Source organism: Zootoca vivipara, chromosome 6 (assembly GCF_963506605.1).
Source record: "Zootoca vivipara chromosome 6, rZooViv1.1, whole genome shotgun sequence".
Classification (NCBI taxonomy): domain Eukaryota; kingdom Metazoa; phylum Chordata; class Lepidosauria; order Squamata; family Lacertidae; genus Zootoca; species Zootoca vivipara.
Window position 1 is genome coordinate 12,428,328 of NC_083281.1, and position 15,662 is coordinate 12,443,989.

The window sequence follows — 15,662 nt, forward strand, 5'->3', positions numbered from 1 at the left end:
AACAATATGCACAGAATTTTGGACATGTTTGCTTTTAGGTTGTTCGCATCTGCCTGTCTTGAGAGACAATTGTTAGATATAAAAACACTGGCCCCAATTGGACCCTTGAAATAAATTCTAAGCAAAATTGGTGAACCAGCATACATTTATTTGAGTGATCACAAAAACATACTTGCAAGATTGGTGACCAAAGCACACCCGAAAATCTTCACCCAAGAAGCTTTTATGCTACCGGTATCTCCTAGCGCAAGATTCCCTCCCCTGTTCAGGGGTCACAACCTATCACGTCCGCCTAGTACAATATTAAACTCCCCGCCCCTGTTCCTCTTCTCCCATTCCTCTTAATCTGGCGACCATCTCTCATATTTGTGATTTTCCTTATTTGGCATTATGTTTTCACCCTGCTACATGCTGTTTTTTAGCAATAAAGCCATATTCCTCTATTTCACTGAAGCATACAGTATATTTGTTCTTTTTGCTGTTCTTAACTGCAATTTCTGCAAAAGCATATAACACCTGTTCTTTTGCTAGCATATTTAAGTACATTTTTGTTCCACAAGCTATATTAGAAAATCCCCAGATAAAAATCTCCTAACCATTATAACCGCATGGCCTTATGACTTTTATAAAAAAAAGGCCAATGATTGTTCTAAAAAGGCAATAAAAAGCAACATAAATTATTTCTCTCACAATGGAGTGAACCTGAACCTCTGGTTACCCACACCAATGTGACAAGCCTGGGTCGTATGTCTGGAGGTCCTGTTGCTGCCCAGTGCCCAGGCGACAAGACTTGGCTTCGCTGGAGGGGTCCAAAGGAAAGCAGAGCAAGACGTTGGGCATCAGCTGGGCTGCAGGATTTGCCGCGTGGCTGGGTGCAGCTAGTATTTTCATAAAATGTAAACACAGAAATAACTGAAGTATCCTATACTAATGCAGTGATTGGATAATATAATAATATAATATAAATCTGTTGTCCTGCTTACAAGGACATCTGGTTGGCCCCTGTGAGAACAGGATGCTGAACTAGTTGGGTCTTTGGCCTGATTCAGTAGGCTTTTATTATGTTCTTGCTCTTGTTTTCCAACAGTAACATTATATAAGAAGATTGGCTGACATGAGCCTTTTGTGTAATGAGATGTTATTAATTCCTACTAAGATAAATTTGAATACTGCCATTGGTTGCAGTGTGATATAGATAGTGCTTTCTCAAAAAGCCCTTGTCAGAAACTCCTGGATTGGTGGTCTATGATCTTTTGGGGAGGGTGTGTGAAAGAAACTAGGTTTTTTCTTCTTTTTCTTTTTTAACAAGAAACTGCTCCTGTTGTTGTTGTTGTTGTTGTTGTTGTTGTTGTTGTTTTCGTCGCCATTTTTCATACAGAATGGTTATTGGCATAAGCACATACCAAATGCAGTGAGAATAATGAATGTAAGGGGGACGGGGAAACCGGGAAACAACAGGGAGTGCAATGAGAGCATACATTTATCACATACAGTATATAGAAGAAAAAGGGGAGTCAAATTAGTTCCCAGTAAAGGAAAAGGAGGAAAAGGAGCTGAAATTTCCCCGTGCAAATAGAAATTAGACTTTCATGAGTCAGGCTGTGTGTGAACTCCAGAATTGCAAAAGGTGACGAAGAACGCTTGGCCACCCCTGGGAAGTGGAGGCACATACGAAAGCCCCCTTGCCACAGGAACTCAAGATGCTCTTCAAGCACATCACTCTGGCATCCAGGATGCCCCTGATGCTGCCGGGCTCCAATCACTGTACTCGCCGCTATCGAGGAAGTCCTTTGCTGCCACCTGGGCATGGTACGTCACTCCAGGGCGGATCCCAGCCAACACAAAGGAGGTCTGCAGGGTGGGCCTTGTCTGCGAGAGACAAAGGACCACAGTTGTAATTTCATTTTTCAAAAACCTGCCACTCTGAAGAAAAAGGAAGCCAGTGTGGCCCAGTCTACTGACTGGAAGTGGGGAGATGGGTTCAACACACACACACCCCTCTAACAGGATGCTTCAGCTAGTTCCGGTATCTCTGCCTAATCTACCTCAAAGGTTGTTGTGAAGATAAAATGTGAGGGGAAGGGACCTTAAGCAGCTTTAAAGCCATCCAAGTTGGTGCCCATCGCTGCTTCCTGTGAGAATGTGTGGAGAAGGGGTTTCTTTTATCCAGAATCTTCCCACATTCACTTTCTTCGGACGTCCCTGAGTGTTAAGAGAGTGAGAGAAAAAGCTTTCTCTGCCCACTCACTCCACACCGTGCATAATAATAAGAGGAGGAGGAGGAGTTTGGATTTGATATCCTGCTTTATCACTACCCGAAGGAGTGTCAAAGCGGCTAACATTCTCCTTTCCCTTCCTCTCCCACAACAAACACTCTGTGAGGTGAGTGGGGCTGAGAGACTTCAGAGAAGTGTGACTAGCCCAAGGTCACCCAGCAGCTGCATGTGGAGGAGCGGGGACGCAAACCCACTTCACCAGATTACGAGTCTACCGCTCTTAACCATTACACCACACTACTTCTACAGTGGTACTTTGGTTCTCAAACGCCTTGGTACTCAAACAACTTGGAACCCAAACACTGCAAACCCAGAAGTACCCTGTTTCTCATATTTTAAGACATACCCATAAAATAAGCCATAGTAGGATTTTTAAGCATTCAAGGAATATAAGCCATACCCCGAAAATAAGACATAGTGATAGGCGCAGCAGCAATGCCGGCTGCAGCAGGAGGAGGAGGAAAAAAATAAGACATCCCTTGAAAATAAGTCATAGTGTGTTTTTTTGAGGAAGAAAGAAATTTAAGACATGTCTTATAATATGAGAAACACGGGTAAGTGTTCCGGTTTGCAGACTTTTTTTGGAAGTTGAATGTGCTCCGTTTTGAGTGCCACACTTCCATTTTGAGTGTTACACTGAGGTCTGTCTGTGTTTGCTATTTATTTTGCATTTTTGTTTTTGTGGCTTTTTTGTTTTGTTTTTGTGACTGTGTGGAACCCAGTTCAGCTACTGATTGATTGCAGTACATTGTTTATTGCTTTCATTTTATAGATCAATGGTCTCGTTAGATAGTAAAATTCATGTTAAATAGCTGTTTGGTGAGTTGTTTTTTTTTTTAAAAGGTTTCATAGAATCATAGAGTTGGAAGAGACCACAAGGGCCATCCAGTCCAACCCCCTGCCAAGCAGGAAACACCACCAAAGCATTCTTGACATATGCCTGTCAAGCCTCTGCTTAAAGACCTCCAAAGAAGGAGACTCCACCACACTCCTTGGCAGCAAATTCCACTGCCGAACAGCTCTTACTGTCAGGAAGTTTTTTACATTACTTTCTATGGGAAAGCATGCCTTGCTTTTGGAACGCTTTGGTTTTGGAATGGACTTCCAGAACGGATTAAGTTTGAGAACTAAGGTACCACTGTATTTGGATCTCCCTCCCCCTAAAATTCACAGCACGATTTCTTACAGGTCCTTCTCGCAATCATGTTTCAGACTTACAGCCATGCTTAGCTGATAGTCTGGCTCCTATCCACAATATTACATTGGAAGCTGCCTAGAGTGGCTGGGGTACAAAAATAAATGGCTGCTGCTGCTACTGCTACTACTTCTATTATCTCCAATAAGTCAGCAGCCTGTGCACCAAAGCATTAAAGGAAGGGCTGCAAGAAGAAACAAAACTGTTAAATATAGGAAACGCAGCAATTTTGTCTTAAAGCTACAGAGCCCTGACTTATTTATGGTGCTGTCTCTCACCACTTTGCTGGTGTTGCTTCCATCCCTTGTGTAACGGATCATGTATTTGAGGGCGAAGTATTCTGAGAGTTTCCAGGAGCTGGGGGGCTTCCACACCAAAAGTATCTTCTTCCTCTGGCCCAGGATCTGGGTGACCTTCAAGTCTTCTGGAGGGTCAGGCTTGACTAAGAAAAAGCCAGTGCAGAGAAAATAATACAAAGCAAGCAAGCAAGTGGAGAGATGAAAGAAGCATGCGTGGCCTATGGTGCCAACTTCACACTAGGCACTAAATGGTTGTGGCTCCCAAAGAATCCTGGGAACTGTAGTTTGTTAAGGGTGCTGAGAATTGTTATGAGACCCCACTAGTCCCCTCGTGGAACTACAGTTTCCAGAGAGGTTTAACAATCCTTCCCGAGGAACTCTGGGAATTGTAGCTCTGTGGGGGGGGGATAGAGCCCTCGTAACAACTCTCAGCACCCTTTACAAACTACGGTACATTACCCAGGATTCTTTGGGGGAAGCCATGCTTGTTTAAAGTGGCATAAATGTGTGGTGTTAATGTGGACAACATTCAGAGTCAATCCTGTAAAAGCCACTCTGAATAACACAACGTGCCCTCAAAACTCTGGACCTACAAACCTGTTTCTGTCACCCTTGTGGTTTAAAACCTTTTAAATCCCCAGTGATGGACAAAACGGAAAGTTCCCTATCTCTGCACTGTACAGGCCTTTGCCCCAGTGAAGCAGTGGAAGACTATTGCTCATCTGCCTCCACCAGAGGACAAGGGGTCCTTCTTTGGGCTAGCCAGTGTGGCTAGGTATTGGCTAGTGACACATCAGCCCCAGCCATCGTGACCAATGGTCAGAGATGATGGAAGTTGTAGTCCAGCAATGTCTAAAGAGGAACAGTATGAATCCTGTTTCCTTCCTGTTATGTACTGCTGATTGGCCCCAGGAGCCACCCAATCCAGCTCCAGGTGGAAGTGAATCAGCAACCTGATTAGCCTGCAGGAGCAGCCAATCAGGCTGCTGGCAGAAGTCCTTCCGCAACCTGATTGGCCTGCAGGAGCAGCCAATTAGGCCGCTGGCAGAAGTCATTCCGCAACCTGATTGGCCCACAGGTGCAGCCCTGAAGTAGCCAATCACGCAAGGCCCATTGTGTAAATAATGTATAGAAGCAGACGTTTGGGGGAAAGAGCGATTCTCCTCTTCTTCTTCTATTGCTATTACAAGCTGAATAAAGAGCATGAAATTCACCATATTTCACTTCCGTTAGAAAAGGTGAGCGAAATCTTGTGTGTCATGGTTCTATGAATACTTACTGATATCAAGCTGGTGGAAGTAGTAGTAGGTCGTCGCTGTCCCCAGGGGGTTCACCGCTGTTACATTCAGCACATAGGGCCTCCAAGAGAACATCTGGACATTGTCGAAGAAGCAGCTGTTGGCCGCTGTGGTAGCTTGGACACACTCCTTTATTTCTCCATCCACGAGAAACCTGGGTTGCAAAGAAGTCAAATATTAGCATGGGCTGCCCAGCCCACCTACTGACAGGAGCAAGCCAGCAACAAATCACACCAAGCAAGCTGGAGTTAACCCTAATTTTATTTTTATTTTATATTTTATTAAAGATTTTGTTGATTTACAAAAATATGTGCAATGTCTCTCGTAACATCTTTACAAATCCGTTTCATCTGTTGAGACATTGGAAAGAAAAGGGGGAAAGAGGTAGATGGGGAGGGTGGGGGTCGGGGTTTCTGTTTTGCTTAGTGTACGTGGGTTTTTTGTTTCGTCAGCGTCGCTTGTGTAGGTTCTCTGCTGTTCGCTTGCGTTCCAACAGGAGCTGCACAGGACAGGAGTGTCAGGCCTCACGAACACAGCAATTCTTGCCCTATGGATCAGTTGCTGAGACTAAAGGTCCCTGGCTCCCCACAGCTGCCTTAAGTCTCCTCCTCCTCCCCAGGGTTTTCCCCATGCAATCTGAGACTGCTCTTGCATGAAGCTCACTTCTCCTCCCCCCTCTTCATGGCTCTCCTGGTTCTGGGAGACCAGCAGGGAGGGGAGCTTCTCGCAGCAGGACAGAGAGACACCCATGACTCTTCACCAGCTGGACTTATCTCTGCCTCTTGGCCTCCCTCCTCTCCAGCTTCCTCTTCTACCTCTGATTCTGGACTTCTCTCTGCCACAGACTCTCCCTGCTCACTAAAACCTGTTACCGCCTCAGCTTCTGACACATTTTCCCAGTCTGCTCCCTCTTCTCTCTCTGGCCACTCATTATTGTCCCACCTGCAGTCCCTGGGCTCTGAGCCTTCTTCCCTTGGGGGTTTCCTAGCTGGTTCCTCCCACTATTCCTCTGTGTCCAACCAGTCCATGACACCTACTAAGGAAACTGAAATATACTTGGAGTCAAGAGTGAATTTCATGCTCTTTATTCAGCTCATAGTAATCAAGGAGAAGAAGAGAAGAATGGCTCTTTTCCCAAAACCATCTGCTTATACAGTGGTACCTCTGTTTATGAACACAATTGGTTCCGGAAGTCTGTTCATAAACTGAAGCGTTCATAAACTGAAACGAACTTTCCCATTGAAAGTAATGGAAAGTGGATTAATCCGTTCCAGACGGTCCGTGGAGTAACCGTTCATAAACTGAAGAGAACTTTCCCATTGAAAGTAATGGAAAGTGGATTAATCCGTTCCAGACGGGTCCGCAAAGTACTTAAACTGAAGCGTTCATAAACTGAAACATGGGTGTAATGGGTTCCGGAAGTCTGTTCATAAACTGAAGTGTTCATAAACTGAAGCGAACTTTCCCATTAAAAGTAATGGAAAGTGAATTAATCCGTTCCAGATGGGTCCGCGGCGTTCATAAACCGAAAATTCATAAACCGAGGTGTTCATAAACCGAGGTTCCACTGTATACATTATTTACACAATGGGCCTTGCGTGATTGGCTACTTCCGGGCTACACCTGTGAGCCAATCAGGTTGTGGATTGACTTCTGCCTGCAGCCTGATTGGCTGCTCCTGCAGGCCAATCAGGTTGCGGATTCACTTCCACCTGGAGTTGGATTGGGTAGCTCCTGCGGACCAATCAGACTGCTGATTCTGAATCCTATTGTTCTAGGATTCAGCTCAGTACATAACAGAAACGAGTTGGTTTATGAGCATCATGGGTAGCCCTGCAGCCTGATCTGGCTCAGAAACCCTTCTGAAAGCTTCACTTTAATTTGATAAATATTGTTTCCTCTGTGAAGAGAGAAGCCAGATTGCCACAAGCTGTATCTATGATACCAATTAGAGGGAGTTTCTCCATTTTACCTACGTGGAGGAAAAAAAAGTAGGCAGGTGTGTCTCGGTCTCCAATCTCCAGGAGCAATTGATGGCTGAGAAGTTGTTGGTCTGGCACCGTGCTAAAGGTTTATCAGGTGGGTCTGGAGGAAAGGGGAGGAGCAGAAAGGTGGTTTAATTATTTATTTCATAAAAATTATGCATTGCTTTATAGTAAAAAGAAAGAAAGAGATAAATCAATAAAACTTGGGGGGGGGAATCCATAACCATACTTTAAAGCAGGCATCCCCAAACTTCGCCCCTCCAGATGTTTTGGACTACAGTTCCCATCTTCCCTGACCACTGGTCCTGTTAGCTAGGGATCATGGGAGTTGTAGGCCAAAACATCTGGAGGGCCGCAGTTTGGGGATGCCTGCTTTAAAGCATACAAAAGTGAAAAGACCACAACAGATTCAAATCACCTTGACTTTCTAAGCATCTGAGTAGGCTTGTCTAAACAGGAATGCTTTTAGCATGCACCAAAATCATAGCTGTCAAGTTTTCCCTTTTCTTGCGAGGAAGCCTATTCAGCATAAGGGAATTTCCCTTTTAAAAAAAAGGGCGAACTTGACAGCTATGTGCACCAAAATAATACAGTTATTATTTTGATAATTATTATTTGCCCCTTTGATATCAAGAGGCAGGGAGTTCCAAAGTGCAGGTGCTGCCACACGAAAATATTGATTTCTCACATGTGTAGAATGGGGTTTATGTGGCACTTGTAATATTGCCAATTCTAGCATGCAATTAAGTGCTACGTTGAATTTTAATTCCTCTTCCAACCAATTCAAAGTAGGGTTTCCCAAACTTGGGTCTGCAGCTCTTTTTGGACTACAGTTCCCATCATCCTAGTCCTGCAGCTAGGGATAATGGGAATTGTAGTCCAGCAACAGCTAGAGACCCAAGTTTGGGAAATCCTGGATTACAGAAAGGCAGACTCTTGGTTAGACTCTGGTGGTAATCAACCAGCGTGGGACAGAGTAACAAAAGACCAAACATCGAGAACTTGAGACACAGTCACAAGGAATGTGGACTGTAATTGCCTTTTTCTACTCACAGCCCAGCTTCAGGTGAATTCTCCGCAGCAACCGCCCAGTGGTGAGATCATAGCAACTGTATTCGCCATTCTGAGCCAGGCTGGCGTTCTTCAAAACAAGGCTGCCATCTCTTCTCACTGCCTTCAAAATCCCATGTAACGGGCTGCTCATTTTCCATCCCACCGTGGAATTGCTTTCAGGGACAGGGCAATGCAAAAGTATTTCAAATGTCCCAAGTCTGGCGTACTGCTGGTCTATTGGAACTCCTGTGTTCCCTCCACCCCCAAAAAACAGAACAATGGAAGGGGGAGGGGACAATTAGTAATATACAACATTTGCATGGTATCTTGTCAGAGAAAGAGAGAAGCTTGCAGCACTTATCTTTTATTCCAGAGCTTACAAGTGGAATACAAGAAAGAACTCCTATTTTCTTACAATCGTAGAATTATAGAGTTGGAAGGGACTCCCAAGGATCATCTAGTCCAGGGGTCAGCAAACTTTTTCAGCAGGGGGCCGGTCCACTGTCCCTCAGACCTTGTGGGGGGGGGCGGACTATATTTTGAAAAAAAATTGAATAAATTCCTATGCCCCACAAATAACCCAGAGATACATTTTAAATAAAACAACACATTCTACTCATGTAAAAAAACATGATGATTCCCGGACCATCCGCGGGCCGGATTTAGAAGGCGATTGGGCCGCATCCGGCCCCCGGGCCTTAGTTTTGGGACCCCTGATCTAGTCCAAACCTTAACAATGCAGGAACCAAAGCTAATGAATGGTCCCCTGGCCTCAATGAAGGAGAGGCCACCACTTTCCAAGGGAGTCCGTTCCACTGTCCAACAGCTTTGACTTTCTGAATGTTCATCTTAATCTTTAGTTGGAATCTCCTTTATTGTCATTTGAGTCAGTTAATTTAGGTCCTCCTCTCTGGAGCAGCAAAAAGCAAGTTTGCTTTATTTTCCATATGAAGCTCTTCAGATATTTGAAGGTGGCTCTCTCAGCCACCTCTCACCCTTCTATTCTCACAATGACCCTGCGAGGTTGTTGTTGTTGTTGTTACTATTTTTATTAATGGAATTCAGGGCCGTCCCTAGGCCCAGGCTGGGTGGCGCCAGGCGCCAGGGCACCTGGCTATCAGGGGCACAGAAGGGGCACCGAACGCTGGTGTCTGCCTCTGCGCGCCTCTGCTGTTGAGCGGCTTCAGGCAGCTCTCCGGAGGCGCGCGGGGAGCGCTGGCCTGGGGCCTCCTGAGCATCTGAGAGGCGCAGTGCAGTGGCCCCAGGCTCACACTCCCCGCACGCTTCCAGAGCTTTCATAGAATCATAGAATCATAGAGTTGGAAGAGACCACAAGGGCCATCCAGTCCAACCCCCTGCCAAGCAGGAAACACCATCAAAGCATTCTTGACATATGGCTGTCAAGCCTCCAAACACCTCCAAAGAAGGAGACTCCACCACACTCCTTGGCAGCAAATTCCACTGCCGAACAGCTCTTACTGTCAGGAAGTTCTTCCTAATGTTTAGGTGGAATCTTCTTTCTTGAAGTTTGAATCCATTGATCTGTGTCCACTTCTCTGGAGCAGCAGAAAACAATCTTTCACCCTCCTCTATATGACATCCTTTTATATATTTGAACATGGCTATCATATCACCCCTTAACCTTCTCTTCTCCAGGCTAAACATACCCAGCTCCCTAAGTCGTTCCTCATAAGGCATCGTTTCCAGGCCTTTGACCATTTTGGTTGCCCTCTTCTGGACACGTTCAAGCTTGTCAGTATCCTTCTTGAACTGTGGTGCCCAGAACTGGACACAGTACTCCAGGTGAGGTCTGACCAGAGCAGAATACAGTGGTACTATTACTTCCCTAGATCTAGACGCTATACTCCTATTGATGCAGCCCAGAATTGCATTGGCTTTTTTAGCTGCTGCATCACACTGTTGACTCATGTCAAGTTGACCTCCTTGCCTCTCTTCCTGCCATACCTTTTGATCCCTTGAACCAAACAATGTCCTCTTGTGAAGGGAAAACGGGTGACAGGACAAATGTGATTGCCAGTATTATCCGCTGCATCTTCCTTCAGAATTCAGGAAACAGTGTTTGTGCAGCTTAGAATCCTGTTTGAAAGAGTCGTCAAAACTCAACTTATGTAAAATACTTAATTTGCAGTATTTTCCAAGCTTACAACTTAACTGAGAAGGACCCCTCCAGACGGCTGGTTTTTGGGTGGGTATATTCTGTAGCATGTTATTGTGCAGTAGGAGTGCATCAGTGGTAGAGTTACACTGGACCATCCACAGGTAGGGTTGCCAGACTCAATAGAGGACAGGACTTCTGTGCCTTTAATTGCCCTGCTCTCTTTTGAGTCTGGAAGCCTTAAAGAGAAACCAGCAGACTCTTTGCTTGGAAATTAAACAAAGGGTCTGCTGGTTTCTCTTTAAGGTTTCCAGACTCAAAAGAGAGCAGGGCAATTAAAGGCACAGAAGTCCCATCCTTTATTGAGTCTGGCAACCCTATCCACAGGTCGTTTTGGTTTATTAGTTCTGCAATGCCGTCTGGAGTGGCACTCTTGTACTATAGTGCAATAAAAGTAGGACAAGAAACTACAACTCAGGAACATTTGTGGTATTAAGAATTACAAGATTTTAGCAGGAAACTAGAGGATGTGTACCAATTGCAAGTGAAGCAGTATGACCACCCGAAAGCTTTTACAGGCCCAAATGGTCTTTATTGTTATATATGTAAAAATGCAAGGCTGTCATCACACTGTAGTTCACATGGCTGCCAGTAGGTGGTGAACCGTAGCATGATGGCAGGTGGCCCAGGTGAGCTGTGTGATGGGGGAAGGTGCTTTGCACACTGCTCTGTGAAACCCACCCCCTTTTTTTAAAAGCAAGGGGGGGTATGGTGATCAGGGAGCGGAGGGGCAAGCTGAGAGGGGAAGAGGAAATGTTTGGGGCAAGCTGGGAGGGGATAGGGGAGTGAGGCGTAAAGGGAGGAGCGGTTGGCCAGGAGCTGTGGAAGCAGGGGTGGCAGGCAGGGGGGAGGCGGCACTTAGCATTTATTTTATTTAACAAAATTTATAAACCATTAGATTTCCCCCCTTAAAATAAAAAAACCACAACACCTCAAAATAATTTACAAAAATATAAAACAAAATATTAAAATTATCAACAGTCAAAACAAGTAATTAAAAGCATAATTAAAATTAGACAATTAAAATTAGCAGCTGAGAGAGAGAGAGAGATGTTTTAATTGCAAACTGATGTCGAGGACTGAACTCAAGCCTGGAAAAAACGAGAATATGAGAGAAACCAAAATTGACAGGTTAGCCCAGCTCCACATGACTAGCGAGGGCCCCAAAGTTCAGTACTAAGGGAGGAGATGACGTGGCCCCGGGGAACATTGGGAGAGAGCAACTGGTATGCCATGCTATTGCAGGCTCATTGGGGCAGAGATCCTTTTATGCTATGATTTGTTAAAGGCTCTGCATTGCATGCTGCTGTCATGGCAACAGTAATTGGAGTCCTAAATTTTTATTTTTATTTTTAGGGGGGGGGGGAAGGACTCACCAGTAGCAAAGATTTTGCCGTCCGAGTCTGGGCTGGTTACCGACAACCCTCTCTCTTCAGGAGGCTGGATATCTCTGTGGTTTTGTCTCAACAGCTGGAAATGCATTCCCCTCACTTCCTGGCCCTTTATCTGCTCACAGCTGAGCTCAAGAAGCCTTTTCTCCTAAGAAAGGGCAGATTCCCGTAACAGCCACCCCTCCCTCCACTGGCTCCGATTTCCCCTCCTGTCACACTTCCCGGACAGTCAACATCCAGAATGACGAAACAGGCTTCCCGAAACATCCCCAAGGCTGTGTGCCCCCCCCCTGTGTTTCCCCCTCTCATTTAACACTTCTTGGAGCAATTTTTTTTTACCAAGGGGCATTCCTGATTCTCTCACAACGACCCTGTGAGGTAGGCTAACTGACCATGGGGGTGGGAATGTGGGTTATTCAGTATTTATTTTTTCCCTTTTCATTTTAAAGCAGTTGTTAGAAGCACAAATGGCAAGGCTGTTGATAACTTATTGTGCCAAGTTTATAAGCCTACGGTTGCCTTCCAGATGTTTTGGAATGCAGCATCCAATAGATTTGCTGACGGGGTTGATGGGAGTTCTAGTCCAAAACTGTTCTGGCTGGGGCCGATAGGAAGAGCTGCAAACATACTTGGTACACTTTGACCTGTGAATCTTTGCTGACGAAGAATAGTTGAAACAGGGCCTTGTCCTGATTTTTACTGGAATTCTGATTTTTACTGGAATTTATCTTTATTTGCCTTCAACATTGGGATTGGTTCCCATTTAAACTCCGCATCAAATCAATAAAACCTTGTGAAGATTTTTTTGAAATCATTTTCTTTTGGCCTGAGTTCTTGCAATTTATCGTTTATTTCTGGACTTTCCCAAGAACTCCAATTTCCACGATATATCCCTGCCTGCTACTCATTTTAGCTTCCCTTGCTAGAGTTACAAGTGGCGGGTGCCAGGCGGAGCTTTTTTCAGTCGGAGAGCCCTGGCTTCTCTCAGGAGGGTGCCACTGCAGTGAATAATACCGAAACAAACATTTCACGTCAAAATGGAAACTGGCCAGAGTGTGCGAGTTTACCCTTTTATTTAGATTGGAAGATGATCATCAGGCATCCGCACAACATGGCCAGTCCAACGAAGCTGATGTTGAAGAATCGTTGCTTCGACACAGGTGATCTTTGCTTCTTCCAGTACAGTGGTATTAGTTTGCCTGTCTTCCCAAGAGTTGTGTAATACAGTGGTACCTCGACTTACAAAGGCGATCTGTTCCACGGCGAAAATACTTCTGGGTTTGCCGACTTCGTAAGTCAAAATCAAAACCTTCGGAAGTCGAGGCATTCGGAAGTTGAGGTACCACTGTCAACATCTTGCTTTCATAGAATCATAGAATCATAGAGTTGGAAGAGACCATAAGGGCCATCCAGTCCAACCCCCTGCCAAGCAGGAAACACCATCAAAGCATTCCTGACAGATGGCTGTCACACCTCCGCTTAAAGACCTCCAAAGAAGGCGACTCCACCACACTCCTTGGCAGCAAATTCCACTGCTGAACAGCTCTTACTGTCAGGAAGTTCTTCCTAATGTTTAGGTGGAATCTTCTTTCTTGTAGTTTGAAGCCATTGCTCCGTGTCTGCTTCTCTGGAGCAGCAGAAAACAACCTTTCTCCTTCCTCTATATGGCATCCTTTTATATATTTGAACATGGCTATCATATCACCCCTTAACCTTCTCTTCTCCAGGCTAAACATACCCAGCTCCCACCCTAAGCCGTTCCTCATAAGGCATCGTTTCCAGGCCTTTGACCATTTTGGTTGCCCTCTTCTGGTTGCTTTCCTTTGGACCACATTGGCAAGGCCGAGAGGGAGGTCTTCTCATCTGGACAGCCCAGGACCTTCAGAAACACTGCGCAGGCTTGCACCCTGTGGGGGGTCACTTCATTGCTGCTAACGCAGTTTGACTTCACCCCCTGGAGGCATACGCCAACGTTTCTCAAGACAGATGGTTGTGTGGCGATACCCTGATCCCTCCCGGAATAAATAAAGATACAGGAAACATTGCATAAGGTTAATGGGCGTAAAAGGCCACAACTTTACTGATTACGGATGTAGAGAGGTATTGGCTTAGGCATTGGATCTAACCCTCTATATCCGACTCCAGCCCGCTCTGCTGGCAGCCTGTGAAGGGTTAACCACCGTTGGGCGAGGCCTGTGATGCAGATCAACTAGGAACTCACCCTGGGGCCACCACTAGGGGGCGTGCCTTAGGCCCTCACCTACCACGGCTTCAGACATGGCCACGCCCCCGGACTCCTTAAGGGAGTACCCTTCAGCATTTTGGGGGAGGTGATGGCAGCAACCTCCCCCCCCCACACACACCTGTAACCTTTCAGAGATAATCCGATGCCTACTGCCAAAAACCAAAGTTGTGACGAGTTGCTACGAGGTAGGCGAAAACCACCAGGCCAGAGCCAATTTTCCAAGTGGGGAAATTCCTACCAGACCCCTCAACGGCGACCAACCGAGGTCCATAGCAATGTCAAAAGGAGAGCCTTGCCTAAAGGGAGGGTGGGTGGGAAAACGAAGCGGCTGGGGTGTTCGGGAAAGAGAGGCTGACTCCCGGTCACGCTCGCTTAAATCAGCGAGCCACGCCCCCTTGGAACGTCCAGATTGGATGCGCCAAGGGAGTGCCCGTCCGGGAGCCAGCCAATGGGTTGGGAGGATGGCAATCATCCCCCCTCCCAGCATGTGAGGGCCTCGTGGCGCCCACAACCCCCCCCTCCTTCTACGGCGGAAGGGGCTATGCCAACAAAATATAGTATTATTTCAATTTAAAGAGCTCTTTATCTAAAGGATCTCAAAGTGGTTTGCATACACAAAAGTACAAAAAATAACAATCTGCCTAAGTGTACAGCTGCACAAATATAAGATGGGGGACATGAGAAAAGGAACTAGAAGTCCTAGTGGACTACAAGCTTAACAACAGTGTGATGCTGTTGTTCTAGGAGGATCTAGGAGTCTTGGTAGACCACAAACTTGACATGAGTCAGCAGTGTGATGCAGCAGCTAAAAAAGCCAATGCAATTCTGGGCTGCATTAATAGGAGTATAGCGTCTAGATCTAGGGAAGTAATAGTACCACTGTATTCTGCTCTGGTCAGACCTCACCTGGAGTACTGTGTCCAGTTCTGGGCACCACAGTTGAAGAAGGATACTGACAAGCTGGAACGTGTCCAGAAGAGGGCAACCAAAATGGTCAAAGGCCTGGAAACGATGCCTTATGAGGAACGGCTTAGGGAGCTGGGTATGTTTAGCTTGGAGAAGAGAAGGTTAAGGGGTGATATGATAGCCATGTTCAAATATATAAAAGGATGTCATATGGAGGAGGGAGAAAGGGTGTTTTCTGCTGCTCCAGAGAAGCGGACACGGAGCAATGGATTCAAACTTCAAGAAAGAAGATTCCACCTAAACATTAGGAAGAACTTCCTGACAGTAAGAGCTGTTGGGCAGTGGAATTTGCTACCAAGGAGTGTGGTGGAGTCTCCTCCTTTGGAGGTCTTTAAGCAGAGGCTTGACGGGCATATGTCAAGAATGCTTTGAGGGAGTTTCCTGCTTGGCAGGGGGTTGGACTGGATGGACCTTGTGGTCTCTTCCAACTCTATGATTCTATGATTCTATGCAGCAGTGGGGGGGGGGGGAGAGCTAATGCTATTTTGGGCTGCATCCACAGAAGTCTAGGGTCCAGATCAAGGGAAGTCACAGTGCCACTCTGTTCTGCCTTGGTCAGACCCCACCTGGAGTCCTGTGTCCGATTCCGGGCACCCCAATTTAAGAAGGATGTTGACAAGCTGGAAGGTGTGCAGAGGAGGGCAAACAAGATGATCAAGAGACTGGAGACCAAATCTTTTGAGGAACAGTTGAAGGAGGTGGGTATGTTTAGCCTGGGAAAGAGAAGAGATAGGAGAGCCATCTTCAAACATCTAAAGGGCTGTCATATGGAAGATGG

The 15,662-nt window shown here is 46.0% G+C and overlaps 1 protein-coding gene across 1 annotated transcript; it reads right to left on the minus strand.

Annotated features, from left to right (window-relative positions):
- Nucleotides 1-127: 127 nt before the first annotated feature.
- On the minus strand, nt 128-11,825 carry EBI3 (Epstein-Barr virus induced 3). The gene is made up of 7 exons (XM_035121016.2): nt 11,659-11,825; nt 10,072-10,203; nt 8,107-8,352; nt 7,045-7,153; nt 5,050-5,222; nt 3,750-3,913; nt 128-1,869 (listed from the first exon to the last, which is right to left on the minus strand). The coding sequence occupies exons 2-7, from the start codon at nt 10,157-10,159 to the stop codon at nt 1,717-1,719; spliced, it is 933 nt and encodes a 310-aa protein (XP_034976907.1). The 5' UTR covers nt 10,160-10,203; nt 11,659-11,825; the 3' UTR covers nt 128-1,716.
- Between the last annotated feature and the right edge of the window lie 3,837 nt (nt 11,826-15,662).